Source organism: Aethalodelphis obliquidens, unplaced genomic scaffold, assembly GCF_003676395.1.
Source record: "Aethalodelphis obliquidens isolate GAN/ISIS:26980383/991018 unplaced genomic scaffold, ASM367639v1 scaffold10, whole genome shotgun sequence".
In the NCBI taxonomy this organism is placed as follows: Eukaryota; Metazoa; Chordata; class Mammalia; order Artiodactyla; family Delphinidae; genus Aethalodelphis; species Aethalodelphis obliquidens.
In genome coordinates, this window is record NW_020837954.1 from 40680037 (window position 1) to 40706377 (window position 26341).

Here is a 26341-nt window from a genome sequence, read left to right on the forward strand (position 1 = left end):
CCTGGATTCGGTCATGTTTTGAGCCAGTTCAGTCTGCAGCGCCCACCCGCAACCACTAGGGGTCACTATCTTTCCACCCATTTCTTGCCTACTCCAGCTTTCCCTGGTCCAGAGCAGTTGTGACTCATTGCTTCCGGGCCAGGGTTATTTCTGGGCGATCCTTAACTTTCCTTTATTGACTTCTTTCCCAATCCTACCTTTGAAAAAAAAGATAGGGTCAACTAATCCACAACAGAGTTCAGACTTGATATGATGTTCCTCTTGAGAATGTTTTTATTTTAAAAAAAGTTTGAAAGAACAACGTGTAACCTAAACAAATACATCTCTGCTGACCTGGTGCAGCCACAGAGGGATCTGACTACTCAGGCACCAGTTAATTTCTCCTGCTGGAAGGCCAGGTGGCTAAAAGTAATTTCAGATGGAACTTTTCTTCACTGGCTATCTGGTGTGCACGAAACTTTGTACGTAATCACAGTGTCCTACCCTCGAAGCTGGATCATGGTCCTGTTCACTGAGGATACAGATTAGACAACAGACATTCACTCATTCATTCAACAAAGAATTGTTGAGCTCCTACTATATCTGAGGCATTGTGCTAGTTGTCTGAGGTGACAAGAGGTGAGCAAATCAGACACGTCCTCGCCTTCATGGAGCTTCCCATCTAGTGGGGGACGTACACACTAATCAAATTTTCACACATACACTCTCTCTTTCTAAATATATATATATATAAAACACATATAATTTTTTTAGAAGCTGTCACAAGTGCCATGAAGGAAAAGTACAGGGGTGTTATAAAGGCATATAACATGGGGACCCACTTAGTCTGGAAGGTTGGGAGAAGCTCCTGAAAAAAGGGACATGTCCATCTCTCTCCCCAGCCTCCCCAGGGTAGGAGAGACAGGAAATCTAGATTGCCCTACTGCAGCCCTGGCAGTGAAAATTAGTCATTCTAGGACTTATCCACCAAATAGTCAGTTTTCTCCCTGGCAGGGCCTAAAGCCCTTGCATTACTGTCTTCCTAATTATTTTATAGTCCCTAGGAAATGGTTGAAGCAAGATGCAGCTTGCACTTAGGAGGGCCTGTGGGTGGAATGCTGTCAGTTTCTGAGAGCCAGGAAAAAACAGCCTGTTCTCCATGCCTGTAACAGAACAGCCAGGGCTGGCCTCTGTTCTGGAACAGGAACAAAGTGTACTGTGTTCTGTACCATGGCAGGATGGGCTATAGGTACTACAAGAAAGTGATACTCGGGGTTGTTAGTAGGTGGCCAGAGCCCCAAGCCAGGTGCCTCCTGCCACGAGCAGCCTGTTTACTCCCGCATGCTATACAAATACCATCTTCTATGTTTTCCAAAAGAAAAAAGTTGGAAATCACTGCCTAGCAGATCCCTAGATGTGCCTTCTTCCTCAGAAAGCTCTAGTGGTTCAGAATCCCTAGCTGTGGATGTCTGATGGGATTTTCCTGTTCCCCCAGCCTGCACAGCCGTCTTCCAAGGAGAACACTCTGGTGTGGATTGCGGTGAATGAGGATGGTGTCAGCATCCTGGACCACAACACCATGGTACGGGAGGATGAGGGCTGGCTTCCTGACCCCTCCTTCTCCTGACAGTATCTTTTCTTCTTCTCTCTGGACTCAAAGGGCTGAGCTAAGTGACCACGGTTTTCCTTCCCCCACCCCCTGCCCAAGTACTGCTGTCCTCTAGTCTAGACACAGCTTGTAGACATTCAAAATGTAGATCTCCAAAGTGTGACCACTTTGGACTTCTCCCTTCCTGGTCTGGAAGAGACTGGGCATGCTGGCTCCTAGCTCAGGAGGCAGGTGGAAAGTTTTTCCAGAACTAACTGGATCTTTCCCCACAGCAAGTGCACGTCACTTATCCCTACTCTTCAGTGATGACCTTTGGTGGCTGCCGGGATGACTTCATGCTTGTGATTAGATCCACTTCAGACCAGAGCTCTGGAAAAGGCCACATTGAGAAGCTGATCTTCCGGATGGCTGCTCCCAAGGTGGGTCTGAAAGCTGCTAAAACATTTTACCCTGCTGTGGTCTGATGAGATGGGCTCGGAGCTTAGAAAGGAAACTGGGGTTATGACAGTACTCTAGAAGGGCCCTGCCCCAAATGAAACTATCATCAGTACCCCAGAGGGTTCAGGTGGCGTCTCTACGGTCACTGCTGAGCTGGCAGGTGGGGGGGCTGGCGGGAGAGGGAACTCACTCTGGTCCAGCTACTCTGCACTCCTCACGTTACCTTCCTCTGTTCTGTCAGCCACAGCACTGGACAGGCTTGAATGGGGGCCCTCTTGCTGCTGTCGTCCTTGCAGCAGGCCCAGTGTTCTCACCTTGCCTTGGGCTCTGCTGTCCCGGCACTAGTCACAAGTGGGACACTCTGAACATGCTCCCCCTTCCCTGGGGTCCTAGGAACTGTTCACTTTAAGGGCCTTGTTCCTACTCAGTACAGGAAATGTTGATGCAAAAAATAACAATTGCAGAGACTCTGGAACCAAAGTTCTGATTTATAGTTCCTGGCTCCCTTCTGAGCAACTGGAAACCCTGTTGTTTTAACCCTAAAGCTGGAGTTCGCCAAACCACCTCCTCCTTTCAATACTGTCCCTGCCAAAGGAGAGGATATACAGAGCCTTTCCTCCAGGGAGGCTGCCTTGCCTTGTCTTGGAGACAGCCAGGGCAGAATGTTGGTCCTCCTGTCCTCAGGAGGTACTGGGCACCTCAGGACCTCCAGACGCCTATTTCACTAGGCCTCTGAGCCTCACAGGAACGATCCCCTTTGGACATTTCCTCCCAGGTGGGTATTTTAACTTAAGGGACAAACTGAAGCCCAGGAAGCTTATGTAACCAGAGCAACAGCTAGTGAGTGAGAGAGCCAGGATTCAAGCCAAAGCCAGTGTTCAATTCCTTTGTTTCTCTTTCTCTCCTTAGATTGCAGAGGTGACCTTCATCATGGCCAGCTACATGAACCACTGCTCCACAACCGTGGACCCACCCCCCAACCCGCCTGCTGCCTGCCAGCCATGGGAACTGGATGGACAACAGTTCTTTGCTTCTGTTCCATGTGCTGCCAAGGGGCCAACGTTGCTGTGAATATTCCTCCTACCCCTTTCCCCACCACCACCTGGTGCCTCTGGGATTAGAGAGATGTATCCTCGGGTGCGATACTACTGTGATGGGTCTAACAGCCCCCTGCAGCCTGCCCCAGTTGTTCTGTGAAATGTGTATTTCAGTGTCCATGAAGCCTTTACTCTCTAGGTGCCTTATAATGTTTCAGGGCCAACCTTTAAAAATGCAGACCCAGTATAAAAACCACTTTGTTTTCATAAGAATACTGAGCTCTGGATGCTGCCCAGTTCTAGACACAGATAGGGATGGCCCACTGTTACTGGTTACTGAGGGCATCAGTGCTGTAAGGCAGAATTTCCTGCACTGCTACTCTCAGGGAGACTAATATGTTTATGTTGTGTATGGTCCTCACGCAGGGGTTTATACTTGAAGTTTTCCCGACATCCCTGAACAGGGAAGGACTAGAATTTCCAATTCACCTGAACTCCAACAAAAGCTTAGAACTCACTAAGACTGGACTTCCTTTCCCATATGGGAAAGGTGTTGGCAGGGCTGGAGAAAAAGGAGGAGACTCACCTTTCCCCTTCCCCTGGTGCGAACGAGGAGGCATTGGCGGTGCCCTTCTGGGGCAGCGGCACCTGTCTCTGCAGGACAAGGCGCTATTCGCCTGAGACTGAAGCTGTTCTCCCTCACACTGGACCGTCAGCCCAACTGGGTACAGGCAAGGGCAGGGGCTAGGTCCAACCTGACCTCTCCCTGTCTCATTTTAACAACTGGACAGGGCTCAGTGAAGGCTGTGCTTACTACTGTAGGAGAAGGTGGTCGTCGCTTGTCCCCCTGCTCTTTGAAAAACCAAACAAATGCATTCTGCGTTTTGCTGCTCTGTGAGGCCACCAAAGATGAGTCAGAAACAGAAGACACCCCTGCAGGCCCATGGGCCTGGATTTGCTCCTTAAGACTTCTGGCGAACTTGCGCTGGGAATGTTTGAGGGCAGACGCACATATGCGTTATCTGTCCTAGCCTGAGAGCATCAGTTGAAAGTATCTTTCACCTTTTGTCTTCCTGACGATGCCAATATGCCCCCATCCCCGAGTGAGACCTTCTGTTGGATGCAGAGATGATCTTGTCTCCACCCTCCCTTAACAGGAAAAAAAAAAAAAAAAGACGAAAGAGTTCATTTATACTCTGATTTTCCAACATTGAGGAAACTGAGTTTTATTTCATAGCTCTAAGGCAGTCTTATCATTTTTCGATAAAGTGCCAAACAAACTATATGGGTTTAGCAATAGCATCCAAGAACCAAGCCTTTAACCCCAGCAAAGTGTGTGTGTGTTGCACACTGTGAAAACTGCAAGGCTGGAACTAGTTTATCTGAACACCTCAGCTGCTGTAAGCTTCCCCTCTCTCACCCATTAAACTGACAAGCATGATGAAAAAAGCAGCGCATCAGAGTGTCTACCTTTTTTAAACGAACTTGACCTTGCCAGGCTGGCAATTTCATAGCTGCCTCCCATTTCTGTTCCTGCCTTTCCCCCAGCATTTGGGATTTAGCTGAGACATTTCTACCTCGACCAAGTCACATGTCACATGTCCCACAGGCTCCTGAATAACCCCTCCAGGGCTGGTATAAAAGGCAGAAGTTACAGCTCTGGTTTTGTAATATCTTGAGTGTGTCTAAGGCAAATAAGGAATTATCATCTGGCCAGGAGTTAAAAAAAAAAAAAAATCCCAAAGAAAAAGTAAGCAAGAATGGAGCTGTGTTCATATTGAATTTGGGGGTCAAGCTATTTCCCCCGCCCTGTCTTCTTCCCAACCCTTCAGGAATCCTCCCTTAGTTTATTAATTTTATATAAAAGAAACTGCCTTATAAACAAAGGCTTCTACAGTATGTATGTTTATCCTTCTTTAACATGTCTGGAAACCAAAGTCAAATTTCTGTCTGGCCTTTTATCTCACCCCTCTTGGCAAAAGAAGTTTTTGAAACCATAGACAATGCTGAGTAACAAGAGTATTAATGTGCTAGACACCCGTGACTGAAATGCCATGATCGTGTTTGTCAATAAAAAGCAGCTGTCTGAACCAAGCAATTGTGTATGTTTTGGAAGGAGATCTGTTTATTAAGAGAATCACCATAAATTAACCCTGTACAGAACACAGGAGCTAGGTGGACAGAGACTAGTCTTTTGTAGGACATTTCTTCCTACTGACCAGCCCCTGAAGGGCTTGCTTTTTCTCTTAGCTTTTATACAGGGGTACTGTGCAGCTGAAAATTATCTTTCTCAAGAGATCTGATGTCAGTTTCCCATTGTCTTGCTCTACAAATTTCAACAAAAAGTAAACTTGAACGTGCTTAGGAATATCACAAAGTGCTCTTCCTCAACATTACTCCTGACATACTGTTTTGAGGTCCCCCCTCAGGTGGTAAACGAAATCTTACAAGGGGAACACTAAAATACACATAAATACTTTGCTCAACACCACACAGTAAGTTAGGCTTCCAGGCACCTGCTCTACGGCTCTGAGATCCACCGCATCCATACTGGTTCCTAGGACTGTGCCCACTTGATGGTTTAAAATACAGAAAATAAACCAGCCACTGTGGCTTAGGAGTCATCTCCTCTGGAAAACAATACTGGCCTTCTAAACGCTGGGACTCACGGGCTCGTTGATGTGGCTTTCTGGTGTGCCAGGATGTCCTGGCAGCTTCTGTACACTTCAATCAAGCAGTCCAGCCGGGGCTTGGCACTCTGAATTCCAAAGGGGAGAAATGCAGAAACAAGATGAATGTAAAGTGCTTAGTGGTATTGTGTCCATGTGCAACCTCAATCTCTCACCCACGACCAGGGAGTCTAAATGGTACAGGTGTGGGCTTCAGAGAGGCAGAAGTTCAGGCCTCACAGCATTTTCCTAGGAGGAATCCCTAACCAGGCCCACATCCCAGCCTGTGAACTGTGGAAGCAGGAGCTCGAAAGACAGTTTTTAATCTAAATTTCATGACCTCCACCTAAGACAAAGCAAGAAGAGTAACAAGGACAGACCCTCTTGGGAAGTATCACAAGCTGCGAAACAGTTCCCAGAGACAGGAAGGGCAGTTTAATATGTAAATATTGAAAATTATTTTGTATAATGAAATATAATACAACCAAATGAAAAGAAAAGCCACAGAATGGGAAAAATATATGGGGAAAGCATATTTCATAACAGTTTGCTACCCAAAATATACAAATTGTTACAATGCATAATCACTATCTAGTATCTACTTGACTAATAGAGGAGATGGATAGTTTAAAACAGAAAATACTGATAGGTAGCACTTACAAGGAAATATGAAAAGTCTCTTTGTCATTTAAAGAGACACAAATTTAATAACTCTAAATTCCTTTCCCTACATACTAAACTAAAAAATAGCTAAACCCACTGTTAGCCAAGACTACAGGAAAACAAGTACAAATTCACAAAAGTATGGTAAGGTTGTCCAATCTCTGGAGCCAAATCTCAAACATGATTAAAATCTATGAAACTATTCATAAGCTTTAATAAAATAATTTTGAACTATAATGCAAAAGAATTTTAGCTTAGCTTCCTTAAATCCTTTGAAAAAGGAAGGGCAGTGAGGCAGAGTTAACTGCATACGTAAATACTTTACATACCTATAAAATAATTGATTATAATCATGTTTGTATAAGTTTTGTGTTTTTTAAAAATTTTTTAACATCTTTATTGGAGTATAATTGCTGTACAATGGTGTGTTAGTTTCTGCTTTATAACAAAGTGAATCAGTTATACATGTACATATGTCCCCATATCTCTTCTCTCTTGTGTCTCCCTCCCTCCCACCCTCCCTATCCCACCCCTCTAGGTGGTCACAAAGCACTGAGCTGATCTCCCTGTGCCATGCGGCTGCTTCCCTCTAGCTCTCTATTTTACATTTGGTAGTGTATATATGTCCATGCCACTCTCTCACTTCGTCCCAGCTTACCCTTCCCCCTCCCCGTATCCTCAAGTCCATTCTCTAGTAGGTCTGCGTCTTTGTATAAGTGTTTTTTTGTAAGAAAAAAACAAAAAATAATCTGAACATGATTTCAAAAGCTAGTAAATGAGGTAGCTAAATAAACTGATATTTGACATGATATAATTATTTTAAATAATAAGTATAATAGCCTTTGTAAATGCATGAAAATATGTATATTAAAAAAGCAAGGGGGCTTCCCTGGTGGCACAGTGGTTGAGAATCTGCCTGCCAACGCAAGGGACACGGGTTTGAGCCCTGGCCCGGGAAGATCCCACATGCCGCGGAGCAACTAAGCCCATGTGCCACAGCTACTGAGCCTGAGCTCTAGAGCCTGCAAGCCACAACTACTGAGCCCACGTGCCACAACTACTGAAGCCTGCGCGCCTAGAGCCCGTGCTCCGCAACAAGAGAAGCCACGACAATGAGAAGCCGACGCACCACAATGAAGAGTAGCCCCCGCTCACCGCAACTAGAGAAAGCCCGCGCACAGCAACAAAGACCCAACTCAGCCATAAATAAATAAATAGATAGATAAATAAATGTATATATATAAAAAAACAAGACACAAAATAGTGTATAAAAGTCTGTATAGATCAATAGCATCTATGTAAAATCGCATATTGGCAGACTAACGGAGTCAAAGCAGATGAATGATGACCTACAGGCAGAAGTTGCTATATATATGTTTTTATCTCTAAAATTTGTATAAATTCATAATATTTCTGAAAGCCTTATTTGCCTCAGAAAGGAATTTCTGAAATAACTAAAATCCTAATTCTCAGTAAAAATACCCCTCAGGTATCCTCAAATACTCTTGACAACAGAAGTTCACATTCCTACTGAACATAAGAAGCCGTGGATATGCAGAGAGGAGGGGAAAGGTAGAGGATTTCTTTGCAGAAGAAACAAGTATTCTATGCTCACCTGGAAGAGAGGTACTACTTGGGATATCCCATGTGGTTCCATTGGATCCTTCAATAAAATGCAGAGGTAGTAAATCACCTTCTGCTGTAAGAAAATAAACCAAATAGCAGAGATCTAAGTAAAATTCAGTTTTCTTTCTCAAGGGAAGGCTTAAAACTTTTTCATACACTTGAAAAAGAATGCATTTGAAGTGAGGGAGAAGTATATTCTCATTCTTTAGATTAAAAAAGACAAAACAACAACAAGCAGAGATGACTTTGAAGCAGGGCTAGAAAATAAAGATGAAATGCTGACTCCCTATCCATAAAAACCTATAGTATCTCTTTAAAAATAAAGGACATATGTTTTCAATACAAGTTTCACTTTTATGGCTTAAGGACATGTCAGCCAAAAAGAAAACACTACAGGTACTGGAACAGAGAGCCCTCAAGTTTAATTCTGTGACATCAGTTACTTTACGCATTAAGACTCAGCTTAGATCCAGGCATACCCTATGCGCTGCCTCATCCAGAGAGGCCTGTAATGACTTAAGTACTTACCATGTAAATAGCCTCATTAATGACAACATCGTTCACCTGGTCCATCTCAATGAAGGTGGTGCTTTCTTTGCCTGAGGCGTAGGATGAGGTCATCTGGATGCCAAGGGAATCAATGATTAACAGGGTCTCCTGATCAATCTTCACAAAATGGAGGTAACCAAGCAGGCCTAAGAGAGTGATGAAGATGGCAGCAGAGAGGATCATGCTGTTCTGAAGAGAGCCAGACACAGGCGGTAAGGTTACCAAGTGGTCCTCCACATATAGCTCTGCTATTTAATACGTCAACTCCAGGCACTGTGGAAAAAAGCCTTTGTTCTGTTGTGAGGTGAACAGATGGGAAGAACATGCACGGAGGAAGAGGAAACTACTTTTACTTGGGCTCTGTAGTGCTACGAAAGCATATGATAAAATACATCCAGACAACAAATGGATAGGTCTCGGGAGGTGAACCTCCATCAGCAAAATACGCATCACACCGCTTTCAGAGATTTTTCTTCCAAAATTGCAACTTAAGGACTCAGATCTTTTCTTCTCATGCTCCATCAGTAAGATATGTAGGAAAATCGCAGACTGGAGAGTAATAAAATGCTTAGCACAGTGTAGCAGATAATACTCAACAGCCGCTCCTCCTTCCTAATAGAAGTTGGAGGGAATCATGATTGGTTCCCACTCCTGCCAATGATTGGTTCAGAAATGGACCTATGACACAACTCTAGCCAATGAGATGTGAGGGGAAGTCGGCTGGAGGGGTTTCTGGAAAACTAAGTCCATCTCAAAAAAGAGATCTAAGGAAGAGAAGGCCCCTTCATCCTGAGGTTTTGATGCCTGAAAACCAACTACGTGGCCTCTGCCAAACCATGTGGAAAGCTAGGCTGAGGACAGGTAGAGTACATCAAGGGTGGAAGAGCAGTAAGATGAAAAAAGTAAAATCAACAGAGCCTCTTAAGCCCTCTAGAGCCCTCCTTCGTCCTGACTTCTTGTTTTGTTAAATAATAAAGATCTTACTATTTAGGGCTCTTTTAGTTGTTTTGGGTTGTGACTGACTAATGTGTTAAGGTTGACTGACTAGATGAAATGACTGATGTGTTAAGGGCCCCCAAAATGGTATTTACTTCTTTGATTCTAAGACACATCTACAATCTTTTAACATTTCTGAAGTTGAAGTGTGTCTTTCCATCAAGGTATGTTGCTTTCATGTGGCACTGTTTTCCCTTTTTTTTCCAAAAAGCTATTTAGAAGGATGACACAGAAAAAAAATCATCGATGATCTAGAATCAAGAGACTCACTAATTTATGACTGTCATTCCTTGAGCATAGGAAGTGTTTTATTAATTTTTGTTACTGACAAGATACTCTCTTTGACCTAACTCTAGTCAAGCTCTTCTAAGTGCTGGACCTTGGTGTCCATTCTTGTTGGGCCTGCATTGTTCAACAAGTTGTAGCAAGAATCTTGCTGAGTTTAAAGAAGACCCTCACCCTTGGTATCTAATCACCGTGGCCTGCCTTCAGCCAGAATCCTGTCAAATCAATTTACCCAGAATCCCCCTTTACCCCTGATGTTTCTTTTTAGTAATTTTCCATCCACTGACCCCTGACCCTGCTCCTTAGCTATACATTTCCACTGGTCCCTGCTATATTTAGAATTGAGCCCAATTCAATACTTAAGTCTCTTTTCTCCCATTGCAATAGTTTCTGAATAAAATCTGTGTTTACTGCTTTAACTACTGACCAGCTCTGGTTTTCCTTGAAGGTACCTTTCGACTTCTTTCTACATAACACATAGTTAACTGTTAGATCAGGAGTCTGAAAACTATTTGGGCCTGTGATATGTGTTTGTCTGGTCCACCTTAAGCTAAGAATGTTTTTTACATTTTTTAAAGGGTTGATAAAAAGAGAGAAAAAGAAACAGAAGAATCTGAGACGGAGACCTGAAAGCCTAAAATATTTATTCGACCTTTTAAAAAGAAGTCTGCTGACCTCTGTGCTAGGAAATTATTTGTTGATTAACAAATGAAGGATGGAGAAATCTATGTGCTGGGTCTCTGATGACCCAGAAATATCTACTTTGAGCTAATTAAATGTCTAGTATCTAGTACAGTGTCTTGTACATCGTGTGAACTGAATAAGCATTATGGAAGAATAGAGAGATAAAATTCAGTTCTGGCCCTTACAGATTTATTAGAGGCAAGATTAACATATATAAAATCCTTTTGGAGAATACTATGATTCTGACTAGAAGTGACTAAGACAGGATTAAAAGGGAGAGAGAGAAAGCCAGAAAGAGAGACATTAAAGCACACAGGAATATCCTATGAAGACTTCCAAGGAAGCAGGATTTAACTGGTGCAGAGGAGGTGGTGGTTATTGACAAATATACTTAGCTGAGAAAAGGAAGGGGGAAGGACATTCCAGGTTGGAATAAGTAAGGTAAAAACCTAGAATTCTAATAGAACTGTGAATTCAAAAACTGGGAGGAAAGAAGGGATGAAGAACAGTATATACTTAGGGGATTTGATCCATATCAGCTTTTCTATAAAGTAATCCCTGCCCCAAACTTCATTACCCCTGCATTTTCTATACTTCATTTTTCTTTCTGAAATTCTATCTGACAGTTCAATATTCGTTTTGGGTTGAAGTTTAGCCACATGTTTTAATGAATTCCTTCATCAGATTTCTTCTCATCCTAGCTGAGATTCAGTAATTAGTAGTTTTGAATAGGAGGAAAGATAAGAAATTTTGGTACACAGAGCCCTTAAGAAGTGTTGCAGTGGAGTTTAAAGGAAGATAAGGTTACCGAGCCCTGGACATTTGTTGAGGGTAAGTGGGATATACCAGGATGAGAGAGGTGAGTACAAAAGGGAGCTGGCGTAAACACAAACCTCTATTTAAAAATTTTGCCTAAGCAAGCCCCCTGCAATGAGGAGACATCATAGTATAGTGGGAAAAAAATGGTTTCAGAGTCAGACAGCCCTGGGTTGGAAGCCCCCGTACGCCATTTACTAGCTTTATCACTTCGGATAAGTTATTACTCTTTCTGAGTCTTGGTTTTCTTCTAAGGTTGAGATGAGGCATTCAGTAAAGCAGTTGGCACTCAGTGGGCATTTAATAAATACCTGTTCCCTCCTCCTCACATGACTACCTGACCAGAGCTCAGGCTAGTATTGATATTCAACTATTTTATATATGAAATCTTTCTGGGGGGAGGAGGAAGGACTGTCTTGGCAACTTAACCATTTTGACTGACTTATGAACAAACTTTTAGATACAATTTGGTACAAATTAGGGCATATATTTTGCATATATCTACACTACTAAATTACCATGCTCTGAAATATGCTCTGATGGCAAAAAAAAGCAAATGGATGCAGTATCGAAAACAATACCCAAATTATAGAAATAAATAGCCTTGCTGTATTTCAGCTCTGGTCAGACCACTCCTGAAATAATATAGTCCACACAGGACACTAAATATGAAACTAAATTCATCCTGAAAAGGGCAATTAGGATGATTCCTTTTATTTTAGGGCTGTCACAATGCTACTACATGTGACCCTCACAATGCTGTGAAGTTGGTGTGGCAGATATTAATTCCATTTTAGAGATGTGAAAACTGAGGCTCAGAAAATAGGAATGAGTCTGGAAATTGAGCACAGAAACCACTCCTCTCCGTAATTTCACAATTCTTTAGAAAACACTTGAAGTTGGGGAAGGGATTTGGGGGGGGGGGGTTAGATTGCCTTGAAAAAGAGAGATTAGGAAGAACTATCAAACAATTAACTTGCACACAATTCTTGTGATTTATGGTGGCAAAGACAGTTTCTAGAAGACTGTAAAAGGTATTGTTAGCAGTGATTCCTCTGAGGGGTGAAAGTTATGGATGAGGACCTTGGAACTGAATTACTATGAGCATGTACTACGGAGAGCACATGGAAGTTAAAGTTTTAGGCTGTCCTGCAAGGACTGGATGTATGCTGGGTGGAACCACGGAGCAGAGCAGCGACCCAGGAGGGGGATAAAGTACAGGAGCACAAACTTCACTAAACGTAAGGAAGAGAGCTGTCCAGCAGCGGAATGGCGTCCCCAGAACCAGCGAGTTTCCGCCCTCCAGGCCCTACGATCGCAGAGGGTCCGGCGAGAGGTCTGGGCTCGACCCTAAGGCCCCAACGACCCTTCCAAACCCGAGACCCCGACTCAGATCGCGGGAAGAGGCCGGCAGGCCTTACCTCGCAGAGTGTGAAGAGTCCGTAGGCCGCTAGCCACACGCTGCAGGTGACAGCGGTGAGCGAACGCAAGGTGATCCGAGGGCAGCTGAGGCAGAACTCCAGGCAGGAAGGGGAGTAGAAGCGGCGCTGCAGGGCCAGGCGGCCGCCACAGATATCTGAGAAGCTCTGCTCGTCCTCCATGGCCGGCTCGCCCACACCAGGCCGGGCCGCGCCGCTCTAGCGCGCCCTCCAGCGTCCTCTCGCCGGCTCTGGACTCACTTCCCCGCATCGGCGTTGGCCACGCCCCGCCCCAGGCTGCGCGCAGCCGCAGTTTCGCGCCGACAGCCCCCAAGGCTCTCTGGGTTTTCCACGCCCGGACCTCCAGAGATTTGTTGGGGGGCCAACGTCTGAGCGGACAGGTTAAAACCGCTATTAACGTGCTTTCGCTCTACAAACTGAGTTTGATTTCCAAGCCAGAGTACGCCCCAAGGAGGCAGTCCGCAGGTATTCGTTCATTTCACTCATTCATTCATTCATTCTTTGATTCCGGTGCCAGCTAGTTTTAAGTGCAGGGGCTGCTTGGGGACTTTCAATGGACAAGTAAGGAAAGTCTCTGGGGAAAGACATCAGAGCCCCAAGGATAAGGAGCCAAGACTGGTCTCGGGATGCTCTGGAGGAGGAAATTGCCGGGAAGGAGGACCAGGAAAGACAAAGCCCCCGAGGCTGGAACAAGTTTGGCTTATTGGAGGAATCAAAAGGTCAGAGAGGCCGACGCATGGGGAATGCAGTTGGAAGTTGGGGAGGTAGGTAGGGGCCAGATCCAGGAGGGTCTTGTAGGGCCCGTAGGGAGTTTGGATTTCACTGTCTAGTTTTCTCTCCCAGACCACTGTGCAGAGCATTGAGAAGGCAGACAAGTCCTGGCTGGGAGGGTTAGCAAGAGGGGAAGATGCAGAAGGTATGGATGGATAATAAAATTACTAAACTCATGACTACTAGTGACCTGTGGGTTCCCCTTTTTCTTTTTACTTGGGATGTGGCCCAAGAGTGCCTGTGTGGCCCGTTAAAAGAGTTATGGTGCTTCAGCCCTGAGGCAGCATCGTGTATGAAAGAATTTGTGTATAAAGATAAATGGCATAAAGGCCTCACCAACTTTGTGTTCCGATGAAAGTCAGGTTCAGCTTCTCCATCTTCATCCAGGATTTTGTTTTCCTTTTTTTACTTTTCCTAAAGGATTTTCTTCAAGCATTGTTGTTTTTCCAATTTTATTTTTATACCCTGAATCTTACCAAGCAATACACCCCTTTTTGTTTTTGTAAATATCATGCAAAAGTGATGTTTGCTTATTGTGGAAAATTTGAAAAATACAGAAAAGAAGAAAATGTTTAAACCATCTGTATTTCCACTACTCCGAGATAAACAGGGTTGATGTTTTGGGGAAACCACCAGGCCTGGAGTTCTTAACTTGCACTTCACAGATAAAATCAGAGTTTCATCTTTAGTTTCATTAACTTATAATTGAAATTTAACATTTCTTTTGATTATGAATTAGGCAACAAACCAGTTAGTATTAGCAATACTTGTGATTTTTGTCACCGATAGAAACCACAGATATCTTTATCTCACAATAATTATCTCAAAATGTCATTTCCACTCATCACTACTTCAAAATTGCAGTAATTATTCGACCAACTACTAGATCTTCTAATTTAATGTGTCAATAGAGACACCTATTACCGTAAGACATTTTTTAAATATTTTGATAACAGTATTTTAATTCAGTTGGTTTTCTTTGAAATCCTGTGTACTTTATTCATTTAAAAACATTATTGTGATAAGGGGTCCATTAGGTTTACCGGACTTACAGAGGATCTGTGGCACCAAAAAAAGTTAAGAACCTGTGCAGGCTCAGAAGTTTCACAACTCTAGAGTCATAGAAAGAAAAAAAGACACCTAAATATATTTAAAGTACTTAATTTTTTGAATATTAAATTATTATATTAAATACCACATTCTAGGGATATATAGTGTGGTAATAGAATTCTGAAGTCTTTATAATCACTTTGCTCTGTCAGATCACAGTGTCATGGTAACTCGATTACGCAGTTTGGCATCCCAGTAGAAATGGAAATCTATGTATTTGCTATTTACTTAGATGCCGCCTGGGATATGAAGCAACAAGTTCTCATGCCCATGACCCTGTAAACACAGCAAGGAGTGATTCTTTCGTCTCTCAATGCTGGACTTCAGAGTATTCACAAGCCTCAAAAATTCGGTGGAAAATAACAGCAAGGAAGGGCAGGCTGATGAAAAGAACTTAGACTTAGCAATTGGCAAGGTTCTCCGAGGAGGTGTAATATCTTTTTGCAGGGTCATTAAAGGAGTCTCACAGCTAATTCCCTCATGAATTCAGTTGTGGAGAAGCAGAGAAAGGAAGCATGAGAAACATGTACTCTGTATTTGTCAAGGCAGGCTAACTGCTACTAAAAAAATGTCAGTGGCATAACACAATAAATGTTTGTTTATTGTCTGTCTACAGTTCCACTTAGGTGCTTGTGGTCAGATGACCCATCATTTCTGCCAAGTTGTGATTCAGAGACCCAGGCTCCTTCCATTTAGTGGCTTCACAATCCCTTGGGGCCTCCTCAGGGCCCCCTCCATTGGATCCTCTACATCTGGCTAACAGATGAGGGGCAAGCATGGAGGATCATGCATGGGAGGGTTTTAAGGCCAAGTCTTCAACCCGCATTCCATTGGCCAGAACTCATAAACATGGCTGTACCTAACTTCAAAGGAGGCCAGGAAACATGGTCTATCAGTATGCCCAGTGGGGAAAGAAAAATGATTGGTGAACAACTGGGCATACACTTTCCAAAGAGTTGTGACTACAGAACTAGGAAATATATTTGAATGCATTGAGCATTGTGGTGGCAATATACAGGATTAATCTGACCTACTTTTGATAAAATGGGTACTTATTTCAACTGCTGAAGTTTTTCTTGGAAGCTGAGTGTCTATGAATAGTAAGAAAAAAAATCTAGCCAAAGAATTCAGTTAACTTTTTATTTTTATGGCCCGTGCTGGATTCTTAAAACCCTTCTATAGAGCTTTCTTTTAGTACTTACACTTACAGATTGAGTAGTTTTTCTAAAAATACTGTCTTATACTGTAGTTTTTATTCCATTTACTTTTTTTATGATATAGCATTACTGATTATTGCTACTGTGTTAACTGAGAGTAGGTCTTCTTTAGGACCACTTACTTGTAAAAGTAAAGGCCCATCTAAGTGAAAAGAAATTCCAAATAAATAGCCTTTTAAAAAGATAAATATTGCCAATTATACTTCAGTTTTTAAAAAGCCAACAAAAAGAACTAAAAAGCTTGTTGCAAGTTTGTGAAACTGATCAAGAAATAATTTACTTTGCATACAAAAGGTAAATGTTACACATTTCATCTTGGTTAGAGTTCCATTTTGGCTTATCTATGTAGTGTGGATATACCTCTTTATGTAGCTTTTTTAGTGGTGGCTCTAGGTATTACATTATATATATGAAACTGTTTTTAAAAAAACTCAGTCTTCTCCTGTGTTTCTCCTTTATTCTCACCCTGCTACCACACTTATAACATGTCTGACACCAAATGTTGGCGGGAGCTGGGGGGTGGTGCGGGTCGCACACCAAGGACAATTATTCTCTGTGACACCAGCTTGGTATCCTACAATTTAACTCAATTCTGACACGGTCTACCTGGAGACAGTGTCAGATCCCACAAGTTAAGGGCTCAGTTCCATGAGACTGCTCCCCTCTTGGCTACAAGTCAGAGGTTCCCATGACCTCCTCTCCCTTGGATTCAATTATTTGCTAGAACAGCTCACAAAACTCAGGGAAACACGTTTACCAGTTTATTATCTAATAAAGGATATGATAAATGATACAGATGAATAGCCAGATGAAGAGATATTGAGGGCAAGGTCTGGGAGGGTCCTGAGTGCAGGAGTTTCTGTCCCCGTAGAGTAGGCATGCATCAACCTCCCAGTATGTGGAGGATTCACCAATCTGGACACTCTCCAAACCCCATACTTTTGGAATTTTTATAGAGGCTTCATCATGTAGGCATGATCAACCATTATGTCCATTTCCAGCCAGTCTTCCCTCTCTGGAGAATGGGGTGGGGGGATAGGAGGTGAAAATCCCAAGCTTCTAATCATGTCTTGGTCTTTCTGGTGATCAGCCGCCATCCAGGATCCCGCCAAGAGTCACCTCATTAGAACAGAAGACACTGCTGTCAACCAGGAAATCCCAAAGTGTTTAGGAACTTTGTGTCAGGAGCCAAGTCAAAGACCAAATATTAGAACAAAAGATGCTCTTCGTGCTCTTATCACTTAGGAAATTACAAGGATTTTAGGAGCTCTGTGCCAGGAACCAGGGGCACAGAGACCAATATATAAATATATATATATATATATATTTTTTTTTTCTATTACCTCACAACCACTATCACAGTCTACTGATATCAACATTTTACCAGTTCAAGTGAAGTGTAGAAAGCATTCCTCCCTCTACTCTTCCATATTTATAATTGTCTTAATATTTCCTCTACATTCATTGAGACCCACATCAAACAGTAGCATAATTTTCACTTCAACCATCAAATGTAACTTAGAAAACTTAAGAGGAGAAAGAAAGTCTATGTGTTTACTCATATTTTTGCTCTTTCCATTGTTCTTCCTTCTTGATGTTCTAAGATTCCTTCTTTCAGCATTTTCTTTTTGCTCAGAGAACTTCCTTTACCCATTCTCTTAAGGTAGGTCAGCTGGTGACAGATTCTTTTAGTTTTCCTTCATCTGAAAATTTCTTGATTTCCCCTTCATTCCTGGAGAATGTTTTCACTGGATATACAATTCTGGGTTGACAGTTTTCTTTCAGCACTTGGAAAATTGTGCCACTTCCTTCCGGCCTCCATGGTTTCTGATGGGAAATCTCTGTCACGTGAGTTATTTTTCCCCTTTAAGTAAGGTATTGTTTCTCCACCACTGCTTTCAAGATTTTTTGTCTTTAGTTTTCAGAAGTTTGACTATGATATATCTTGGCACGAATTTCTTTGGGTTAATCGTATTTTGCGTTTACTCACCTTCTTGCATATGTAAGTTTATGTCTTGCCAAATTTGGGAAACTTTCAGCCATTATTTCTTCACCTTTTTTTTTTTTTTCCAGCCTCACCTTCTTTCTCCTCTCTTTCTGATCAAATGAAACGATTATTAGATTTTTTTTGTTATAGTCCCAAGGTCCCTAAAGCTCTGTTCATTTTTTTTTCCAGTCTGTTTTCTCTCTGTTGGTCATATTGAGTGAATGCTATCTTCAAGTTCACTGATTCTTTCCTGTGTCCTTCCATCTTGTTGTTGAGTCCATACATTGAGTTTTTAATTTTAGTTATTATATTTTTCAGCTCTAAAATTTCCATGTGGTGATTTTTGATATCTTCTATTCTTTACTGAGACCCAATTTTTTCAGCTGTTTTAAATGTGTTTGTAATTGCTTGTTGAAGCATTTTTATTATGGCTACTTAAAATCCTGGTCAGATAATTCTAACAACTATGTCATCTTGGTATTGGCATCTGTTGCTTGTCTATTGTCTTTCAAGTGGAGATTTTTCTGATGAATGACTTTAGCTAGAAACCTGAGCACTTTTAATATTATGAGATTTTGTATCTTATTTAAATCTTCTGTTATAGCAGGTCTCCACTTGAGATGGGCTGGGATCTGGGACCTGGGACCCTTTACTGGAGTGCTTGAACCTGGACAAATGTCCCCTCAAGCAACAGAATACAAAGCAACTATAAGGGGCTAAAACTAACTGCATGCATGGGCAGTTGGGGCAATTATGAACAATAAGATACAGAAAAAACTCAAACCAACTGACACTTCTAAGGTTCCAGGAGCAAAACCTGGGTACTGTTTATGATCCCTTCACACAGCACCACCAAGAGTGTGGGCAGACCACCTAATCTACACCTCCTGCCCAACCCACGTACCTGCCCATTCTTACCCCTTTTAAGGACCCAAGCAGCTCCTCTTGTGGAGCGAGCATGGGCACCTGACTCTTGTTTTCACTCCCTCCTGCTGCAGCATGAGCCCCAATAAAGTCTTGCCTGGAATTCTCGTCTGGTCTCTTCTCAATATCTATTGATTAAAGAGTCCAGCGGCCCAGGTTGTTAACACATTGATGCTGCTCCAGCAGAGGTAGAAGGGCACCACCACATCACTAGGTAGGGGCAGCGTGCAGGTTCCCCACTTGGCCTCCATTGACACCTGGTGGGGAGGGTTCCTTGTAACTTCTGGGTGGCTGTGGAAGTCCAGGCTTCCCACACGTTCTCCACTGACACCACAGGGTGGCACTAGCGGAAGCTATTACCACTCAGCCTTCTCTGATGTCGCCCCAGCAGCAGGGTGGGGCTCCTCTTTACAGCCTGGCGAAGGTGAAAGTCTAGATTACCCCCCTTGGCCTTTGTGGCAGGGATGATGATGGGGCTGCAGTTTTTTTCTGTAGTGTCGCGCTGGAGTAAAGTAGTTATTGTCTAAAAGTTTTCTGTGTTGCTAGGCTGCTCTTTGTCTTTTGGCTAAAGAGAACAGGTTTCTGTAGCACATTTCTTCAATTCCCTACAGAGGTTTCTGTAGGCCATCTTCTCCAGCATGCAGTCTGGGACATACGAGGGAAAAAGAAAACCCAGGGAACTCACCACTGTGTCCTTCTAGGGTCCCTAGTCAGCCTCCTTCTCTCCATCTTTCAGAGTCTTCTTTTGTTTGTTTCATATAAAATGTACAAGGATTTTAGTTGTTCTTTTTTTTTTTTTTTTTTGCGGTACGTGAGCCTCTCACTGTTGTGGCCTCTCCCGTTGCGGAGCGCAGGCTCCGGACACGCAGGCTCAGCGGCCATGGCTCATGGGCCCAGCCGCTCCGCGGCATGTAGGATCTTCCCGGACCGGGGCACGAACCCGTGTCCCCTGCATCGGCAGGTGGACTCTCAACCACTGCGCCACCAGGGAAGCCCTTTAGCTGTTCTTAATGGGAAGGATAGGGAAAGGTATGTCTGCCCTGTGGACAAAGAATGTCACTTGCCATTTCAGTAAACAAAGGATGTTGAGGCCATCAAGACATCAGTCACTGGGCTTCCCTGGTGGCGCAGTGGTTAAGAATCCACCTGCCAATGCCGGGGACACAGGTTTGAGCCCTGGTCCGGGAAGATCCCACATGCCATGGAGCAACTAAGCCCGTGAGTCACAACTACTGAGCCTGCATGCCACAACTACTGAAGCCCTCGCGCCTAGAGCCCGTGCTCTGCAACAAGACAAGCCACCGCAATGAGAAGCCTACGCACCACAACGAAGAGTAGCCCCCACTCGCCACAACTAGAGGAAGCCCACGCACAGCAACGAAGTCTTAATGCAGCCAAAAATAAATAAATTAAGTAAATTAATTTTTTAAGAAAAGACATCAGTCACTGCAGCTATGCCCCTAGTGGTGCACAGAGGGGAACTCAGGATGGAGGAAAAACTAGGGTACTGGCCCTAGGTAGTTAAGGTGCATATCAAAGGAATAATTTCATTAAGCCCAGACTCTTGCATCTTCCCATACTTAGAAAAGTGCTAAATTCATTAACTTGAGATGCCTGGTTTTTCCTTAATTAGCAGTAATCTTTTTGTGTTCTGACTACTTGGGTTTTTTTGTTTTTGTTTGTTTGTTGCAAAAACTCCTATATATCCTGGCTCCTCCCTTACCTGTTTGGAGCAGTCCCTCAGAGCTTCTGAGAGGCTGTCTCCCAGGCTGAAGTCTTTAGTAAGCCAGCAAATAAAACATAATTCTCAACTTTTGGGTTGTGCTTTTTTTTTCAGTAGACAACCCCATCTTTCAGAAGCAGAGTTTTCTTTATCTGTCCATATAAAACAATTTTTTATTGAGGGGTTATCATCCATGCAGTAAAATATAGTCTATGCCTTACTTTTTCATATTCTTAAATGGTGTCTTTTGATGAACAGAGGTTTTAATTGTAATGAAGTCTAAGTTAGCAATATTTTCCTTTATGGTTAGTGCTGTTGTATGTTTTGTTTAAGAAACTTTGCCTGCCTCAAGTTCATGAAAATATTCGATTCCTTTTTTTTTCCTAGAAGCTTTATTGTTTTACCTTTCATATTTATGCCTATGATCCATTTTTAATACTCTGTTTAATATGAGATAAGGGTCAAGGCTCTTTTTTTTTCCCCTACAACATTTGTCAAAAAGAACATCTTTTCTCCACTGATGGCAGTGGTGCCTTTATTGTAAACTAGGTGACGACCTCTGCATCGGTCTGTTTCCAGACTCTGTTATGTTCTGTTGCTCTCTTTTGTCTTTCCTTGTGCCAACATCAACCTGTCTTTATAGTAGGTTTTGATTTCTCATAGTGTTAAGTCTTCCAGCTTTGATATTTTACTTCAAGACTGTGTTGGCTGTTCTAGGTTCTTTGTATTTTCACCAGAAATCCTGCTTGGGTTGCATTGAGTCTGTCAATCAATTTAGGGAGAATTGACTTTTTTTTTTAAACTGAGGTATAGTTGATTTACAATATGTAAGTTTCAGGTGTACAACTTAGTGATTCATGGTATTTCAAGATTATACTCCATTATAGTTATTATAAAGTATTGCCTATATTCCCTGTGCTGTACAACATATCCCTGTAGCTTATTTATTTTTAACATCTTATTTATGTTGTCTTCTAGCCCATGACCTGGTATATGTCTCCATTTATTTAGGTTTTCTCTAGTTTCTCTCAGCAATCTCCTTGTGCATCTTTCATTACACTTATTTCTAGGTATTTGGTGTTTTTTTTATACTCTTATAAATAATACATATTTTTAAAATTTTATTACTTGTCCATTTTTAATAAGATATGTTTATTATTTTCCCAACAACATCAAACTGAAATTTTATGAAAGAAAATACACCCATAGTCGTGTCACCTAAACAAATCTTCATTTCCCATTTAAGCATTTAAGTCCTTTTGTTTTAATGTTTTTAATTGTTGAGAAGACGATGCAATACAGAAAATTTGTGGGGACTTCCCTGGGGGTCCAGTGGTTAAGAATCAATCTTCCTTCCAATGCAGGGGACACAGGTTCGATCCCTTGTTGGGGAACTAAGATCCCACATGCAGTGGGGCAACCAAGCCCGTGTGCCACAACTACTGAGCCTGTACGCTCTGGAGCCCACGCACCACAACGAGAGAGCCTGTGCGCTGCAACTACTGAGCCTGCGTGCTCTGGAGCCCATACGTCAAAACCAGAGAAGCCTGCGTGCCACAACAAAGAGCCCACGTGCTGCAACTAAGACCCAATGCAGCCAAATCAATAAATAAATAATTTTTTAAAAAAGAAAAGAAAATGTGAATGAGAGAAAAAAATTACACAAGTCCTAAAGACCGTTCAGTTTTACATATTACTTTTCCATCATTTTCTTAGTTTCTGCACTTTTAAAAATGATTGTAGTGATAGTATATAAACCATTTTGTAATGTTAAAATATAAACTGAGGCATTTAAAAAATGTTAAGAGTTTATTTGAGAAAGAAATCAATTCAAATTGGGCAGCACCAAACCAGAAGTGGGTAAGAACTCTCATTCCACTGACAGGAGCTAGGGGAAAGACTTTTATAGAGAAAAGGTAGAAGCAAAGCAAGGAAATCATCTGATTAGCTTTAGCATAAGGTGGTAGTATTTGGAATGCCTGATTGGCCATTTGTGATTGGTTGCCCTTAAGTTTAGATTTCTTAACTTTGAGGCATTTATAGGTTTTGGTTTGCTTATGTAGGCAGCAAAGGTATTAGGATCACCTCAGTGTAATTAATTTAACAAAAATTAATGTTTTGGCAGACGTTTTCCATATTTCTATAGATTTTATAAATACATTTGAAATAGCTACATAGTGTATATTTATAGCTGATTCACTTTGTTATAGAGCAGAAACTAACACACCATTGTAAAGCAATTATACTCCAATAAAGATGTTAAAAAGAGAAAGAAAAATAAAATAAAATAGCTACATAGTGTTCCAGCCTGTTAATCTACCATAATTTACTTCATATCACCCTCTTTTTTTCCCACCCAGTGAAAATGGCTAGTAACTATTTCATATAAGGAAGAATGACAGTGGAAAAAATAAACAACTAGACAAGAAAGGAAAAATAGACACGTAGAAATAGAAGGAAACCTACAGAAACAGATACAGCACAGAAAGCAGAGGGTTTTTTTCTTGGAGTCATATCCCCATCTTGTGCCATTTTAGGATAGTAAAGCTTAATGTTTTCAATTTAAATCAACGAACCACCTGGCTTTTTTGTGGGAGGTTTCTCTGCCCTTGAAATATCAAGAGACTTTATATCCTTGTACACTAAAGTTTTTCTTAATGGAATAAACCAAACGTGGGAAAGTTTATTTAAAATGATGGATCTAGTTTGACGGACATAGGCTTGAGAAACAGGTTCAGTTAGATCATTATATTCTCAGCTCAGTTTCAAGTGATGGGTAGCAACGACTTCTTTAAGTGATTTTGATGAAGCCACAACTGTGTAGCCTAGGAAGTAAGTTACCTTCATGTGAATGTGATTCTGAAGATTTAAAATGAAAAGTGAAAGAAGGCTGGTTAAAGACTTACCATTCAAAGTGTGGTAGGTAGACCAGCAGCATGGGCATCACCTAGGAGCTTGTGAGAAATGCAGATTCTTGGGTCTCACAGCAGACCTACTGAGCTTAACAAGAATCTCAGGTGATTTGCTTGCACATTAAAGTCTGAGAAGCTCTGAAAGATCTAACTCTTCATACTGCATTCTCTACCCTGACTGCATATTAGAGCCACCTGGGGAGGTTTTAAAACTGTTGCCTGGGTCCATCCCTGATAAATAATGGGTGGTAGCGGAGGGAGGATATGGACTTGAGTGTTTCTTAGAAAGGTCCATAGGTTCTTTTTAACAGCTGCCAGGCTTGAAAACTGTTGGAAGGAAACCTTTTCCTCTGTCATTTTAGGTTCAAGTGAGTGGGGGCTTGCGAATTAACTGACAATAGAGTAACAGGAGAAAAGAAAGTTGCTCAGTGATGAGTAACTCGCTGAATAGCCGAAGTAAAGCCATATACACCAGCTTAACAAAAGGAGAGGGGGTTAGGGCTTCATACATCAAAGTATGGAAAGTTCTGTTGGGCTTTTTGACGCTAATAGGCAGCTGGTTCCCTTTTTGGTGTTAAAAGTCAGTCATTTCCCAATCAGGAAAATCCCTCAGTGGGGTGGGCTGGTGGGAGTCAATGGCAGCTGTATTTTCAGGAGGCTCTGATTAAGTTTCTTTTTTTTTTTAATGTTCTTTTTATGGCTGATAATCAGATATTATTAGTTTAAAGTAATTTTCTTACTACCTTGGTGGGCTATTCATCTTTTCAGAACTATTACTCTAGTACCACCATTCTATTACTCTATATTATATGTATCAATATTACTCTAGTACCACCATGTTCCTCCTCGCCCAGGCTTAAAATCTCTCCTCTGTTTCCCTCCCTAATCTGTAGCTAAGTACCATCTATTCCAGTTGTGCAGTACTTTCAACATCTGTCCCTCATCTCCCTGACTGCACTAGTTAAACAAAGTTCTCCCCCATACATACTCTCTACCACATTACCTTATTTTTCACACGTATTTCATTTATCATGCATATCAGTACCTACAATTCTCTGTCTCAAGGAGAGCTTGGATTCTAACACTGTACCCCCAGATCCTAAAACACTATCTGACAAATAGTGGGCGCCCAAATATTTATTGACTGTCTCCCTCCACTTCCATCACTCAAGTTCATGCCTCTTAGCTGAAATCACTATTCTCACCATTCCCCAGACACCCTACAGATTCCTCCTGGAAAATCCTTAAGGCTCGGCTTGAACGCCAATTGCATGAAATCTTCCCTGTCCCATATAAGAGTGGTAATTCCATCCTCAGAACTTTCAGAGCATAAAGAGACATGACTTCTTTTCAAGGACAGTTAAGATAAACAAGGTCCTCCTGGATAGCATAGGGAACTGTATTCAATATCTTGTAATAACCTATAATGTAAAAGAATACATATATATAACTGAATCACTTTGCTGTACACCAGAAACTAACACAATATTGTAAATTAATTATACTTCAATTTTAAAAGACACATGTCATTTAATATCTATTTATTCAATACAAATTTATTGAACACCCTTCATGTAGCACTGTGTTAAATGATAGTAAGACACCATTCAGGCTCTCAAACAAGCTGCTCTCCAGGAGAAAGAAATAATCCTCTAAATAGGCAATTGTAAATCAGAGGATTAAGTGAACCATGGGAGGGGTAATTAATACCCTTGATCTGACTTGGTTTTGGATTCTGCTTTTGACTCCTTACTCTGTGACCTTGAGCAAATGACTTAGCCTTACCAGGTCTTGGTTACCATATCGTAAATGGAGATAATACCAGTGCCTACCTCACTGCCTTGCGATGAGAATTTAATTAACACTTGCAAAGTGTTGAGCAGGTATCCAGTATATAGTAATCATTCAGTAATGTTAGCAAGTACTATTATGACTAACTCAGCTTTGGAAGGTCTGGAGAGGCTTCTCTGAAGAAGTGACTTCAAAATGAAAACCTGAAGAATGAGAAGAAATTAAGGAAGGGAAGGCACGGAGGGAGAAGACATAAGGTTCCCAATAGAAAGAACAGTAAAGTGCAAAGGGCTCGAAGCTCGTTTTCAGTTTGGAACCTGAACAAAGGACAAAGTGTTCTGCGTCTTCGGCAGCCCCAGCCTCTGCTGGCACTAAAAGAGATTTCACACCTAAATTTCATTTGGCCCTTGATGGCAGCCATTGGTCTGCTTTCACTCCTCCATCACTGATCGGGGCCCCAGATAAAAACCCCTCTGTGTTGTGGTGGTGGTGGTAGGGGGAGGGGGAGGGGGAGTGATGAGTATGTGAGGGGCTCAGGCACCTGCCTCCACACAGGGCTGCTGGTTGGGCAGGCAATGAAACCAGTCACTTACTCTTATGCCCCCTCCTCTAGTCCCTTCCCTCCCGCCTCTCTACTGAACCCAGGAATCTCCATTGCATGGTAAGCAGACTCCTAAGTTTTACCCTCCATAGAACTCATCCTTTGCTTCCTTACTTTAACCGTATTCTAGGGTTGTTATGTTAATTCTCTCAGCTCCAGGATGGAAACGTGAGAAAGAAGGGACCACATTTTCCCAACTCCCTAATGCAGACTCAGGACCATTAACCCTTTGTGTAAAAAAGTCTTCTGAAGTTTATGCTCTTCAACGCTACCCCTGAGACCTGACCCCCCACCTACCAGTCTGACCCAAGTCACCGTGCTTCCTCTGCTCTGCACGTTTGGGCTATATGGGCATTCTTGTTCTTTCTCTGACCCACAAGCAGGTTTCAACTTCGGGGTTTTTGATCTTGCTGTTCCCGTAAGCCTGGAAGGCTCTTTCCCTAGAACTTGTTATGGCAGCTCCTTCTCGTCATTCAGGTCTTTGGCTCAAATGTCAGTTTGGAGAGGCCTTTCTC

The 26341-nt window shown here is 42.3% G+C and overlaps 3 protein-coding genes across 9 annotated transcripts in view; 2 read left to right on the forward strand and 1 right to left on the reverse strand.

Moving 5' to 3' along the window:
- PLEKHH1 (pleckstrin homology, MyTH4 and FERM domain containing H1) overlaps positions 1–3683 on the forward strand; it is a 42950-nt gene extending 39267 nt beyond the window's left edge. The window contains exons 26-28 of the mRNA XM_027111568.1: positions 1475–1561; positions 1861–2007; positions 2936–3683. Of these exons, the coding sequence (XP_026967369.1) occupies positions 1475–1561; positions 1861–2007; positions 2936–3097 (396 nt within the window). The 3' untranslated portion in view covers positions 3098–3683. The remainder of the gene's footprint in view (positions 1–1474; positions 1562–1860; positions 2008–2935) is intronic.
- PIGH (phosphatidylinositol glycan anchor biosynthesis class H) lies at positions 251–13055 on the reverse strand. 7 transcript variants are annotated; one of them, XM_027111578.1, is made up of 6 exons: positions 12773–13024; positions 8550–8642; positions 8011–8058; positions 5733–5821; positions 4126–4212; positions 251–511 (listed from the first exon to the last, which is right to left on the reverse strand). In XM_027111578.1, exons 1-6 carry the CDS (start codon positions 12950–12952, stop codon positions 439–441), a joined length of 570 nt encoding a protein of 189 aa, XP_026967379.1. In that variant the 5' UTR covers positions 12953–13024; the 3' UTR covers positions 251–438. The 7 variants fall into 7 exon arrangements, with proteins under 7 accessions (XP_026967379.1, XP_026967378.1, XP_026967376.1 ...); XM_027111577.1 differs by having other exon boundaries at positions 8011–8094; positions 12773–13010; XM_027111575.1 differs by having other exon boundaries at positions 8011–8094; positions 8550–8759; positions 12773–13004.
- A 111-nt stretch (positions 13056–13166) lies between these two features.
- The window catches only part of ARG2 (arginase 2), a 43531-nt gene continuing 30356 nt past the window's right edge, over positions 13167–26341 (forward strand). The window contains exon 1 of the mRNA XM_027111570.1: positions 13167–13255. The gene's annotated coding sequence lies outside the window, so the exon portion shown is untranslated. The remainder of the gene's footprint in view (positions 13256–26341) is intronic.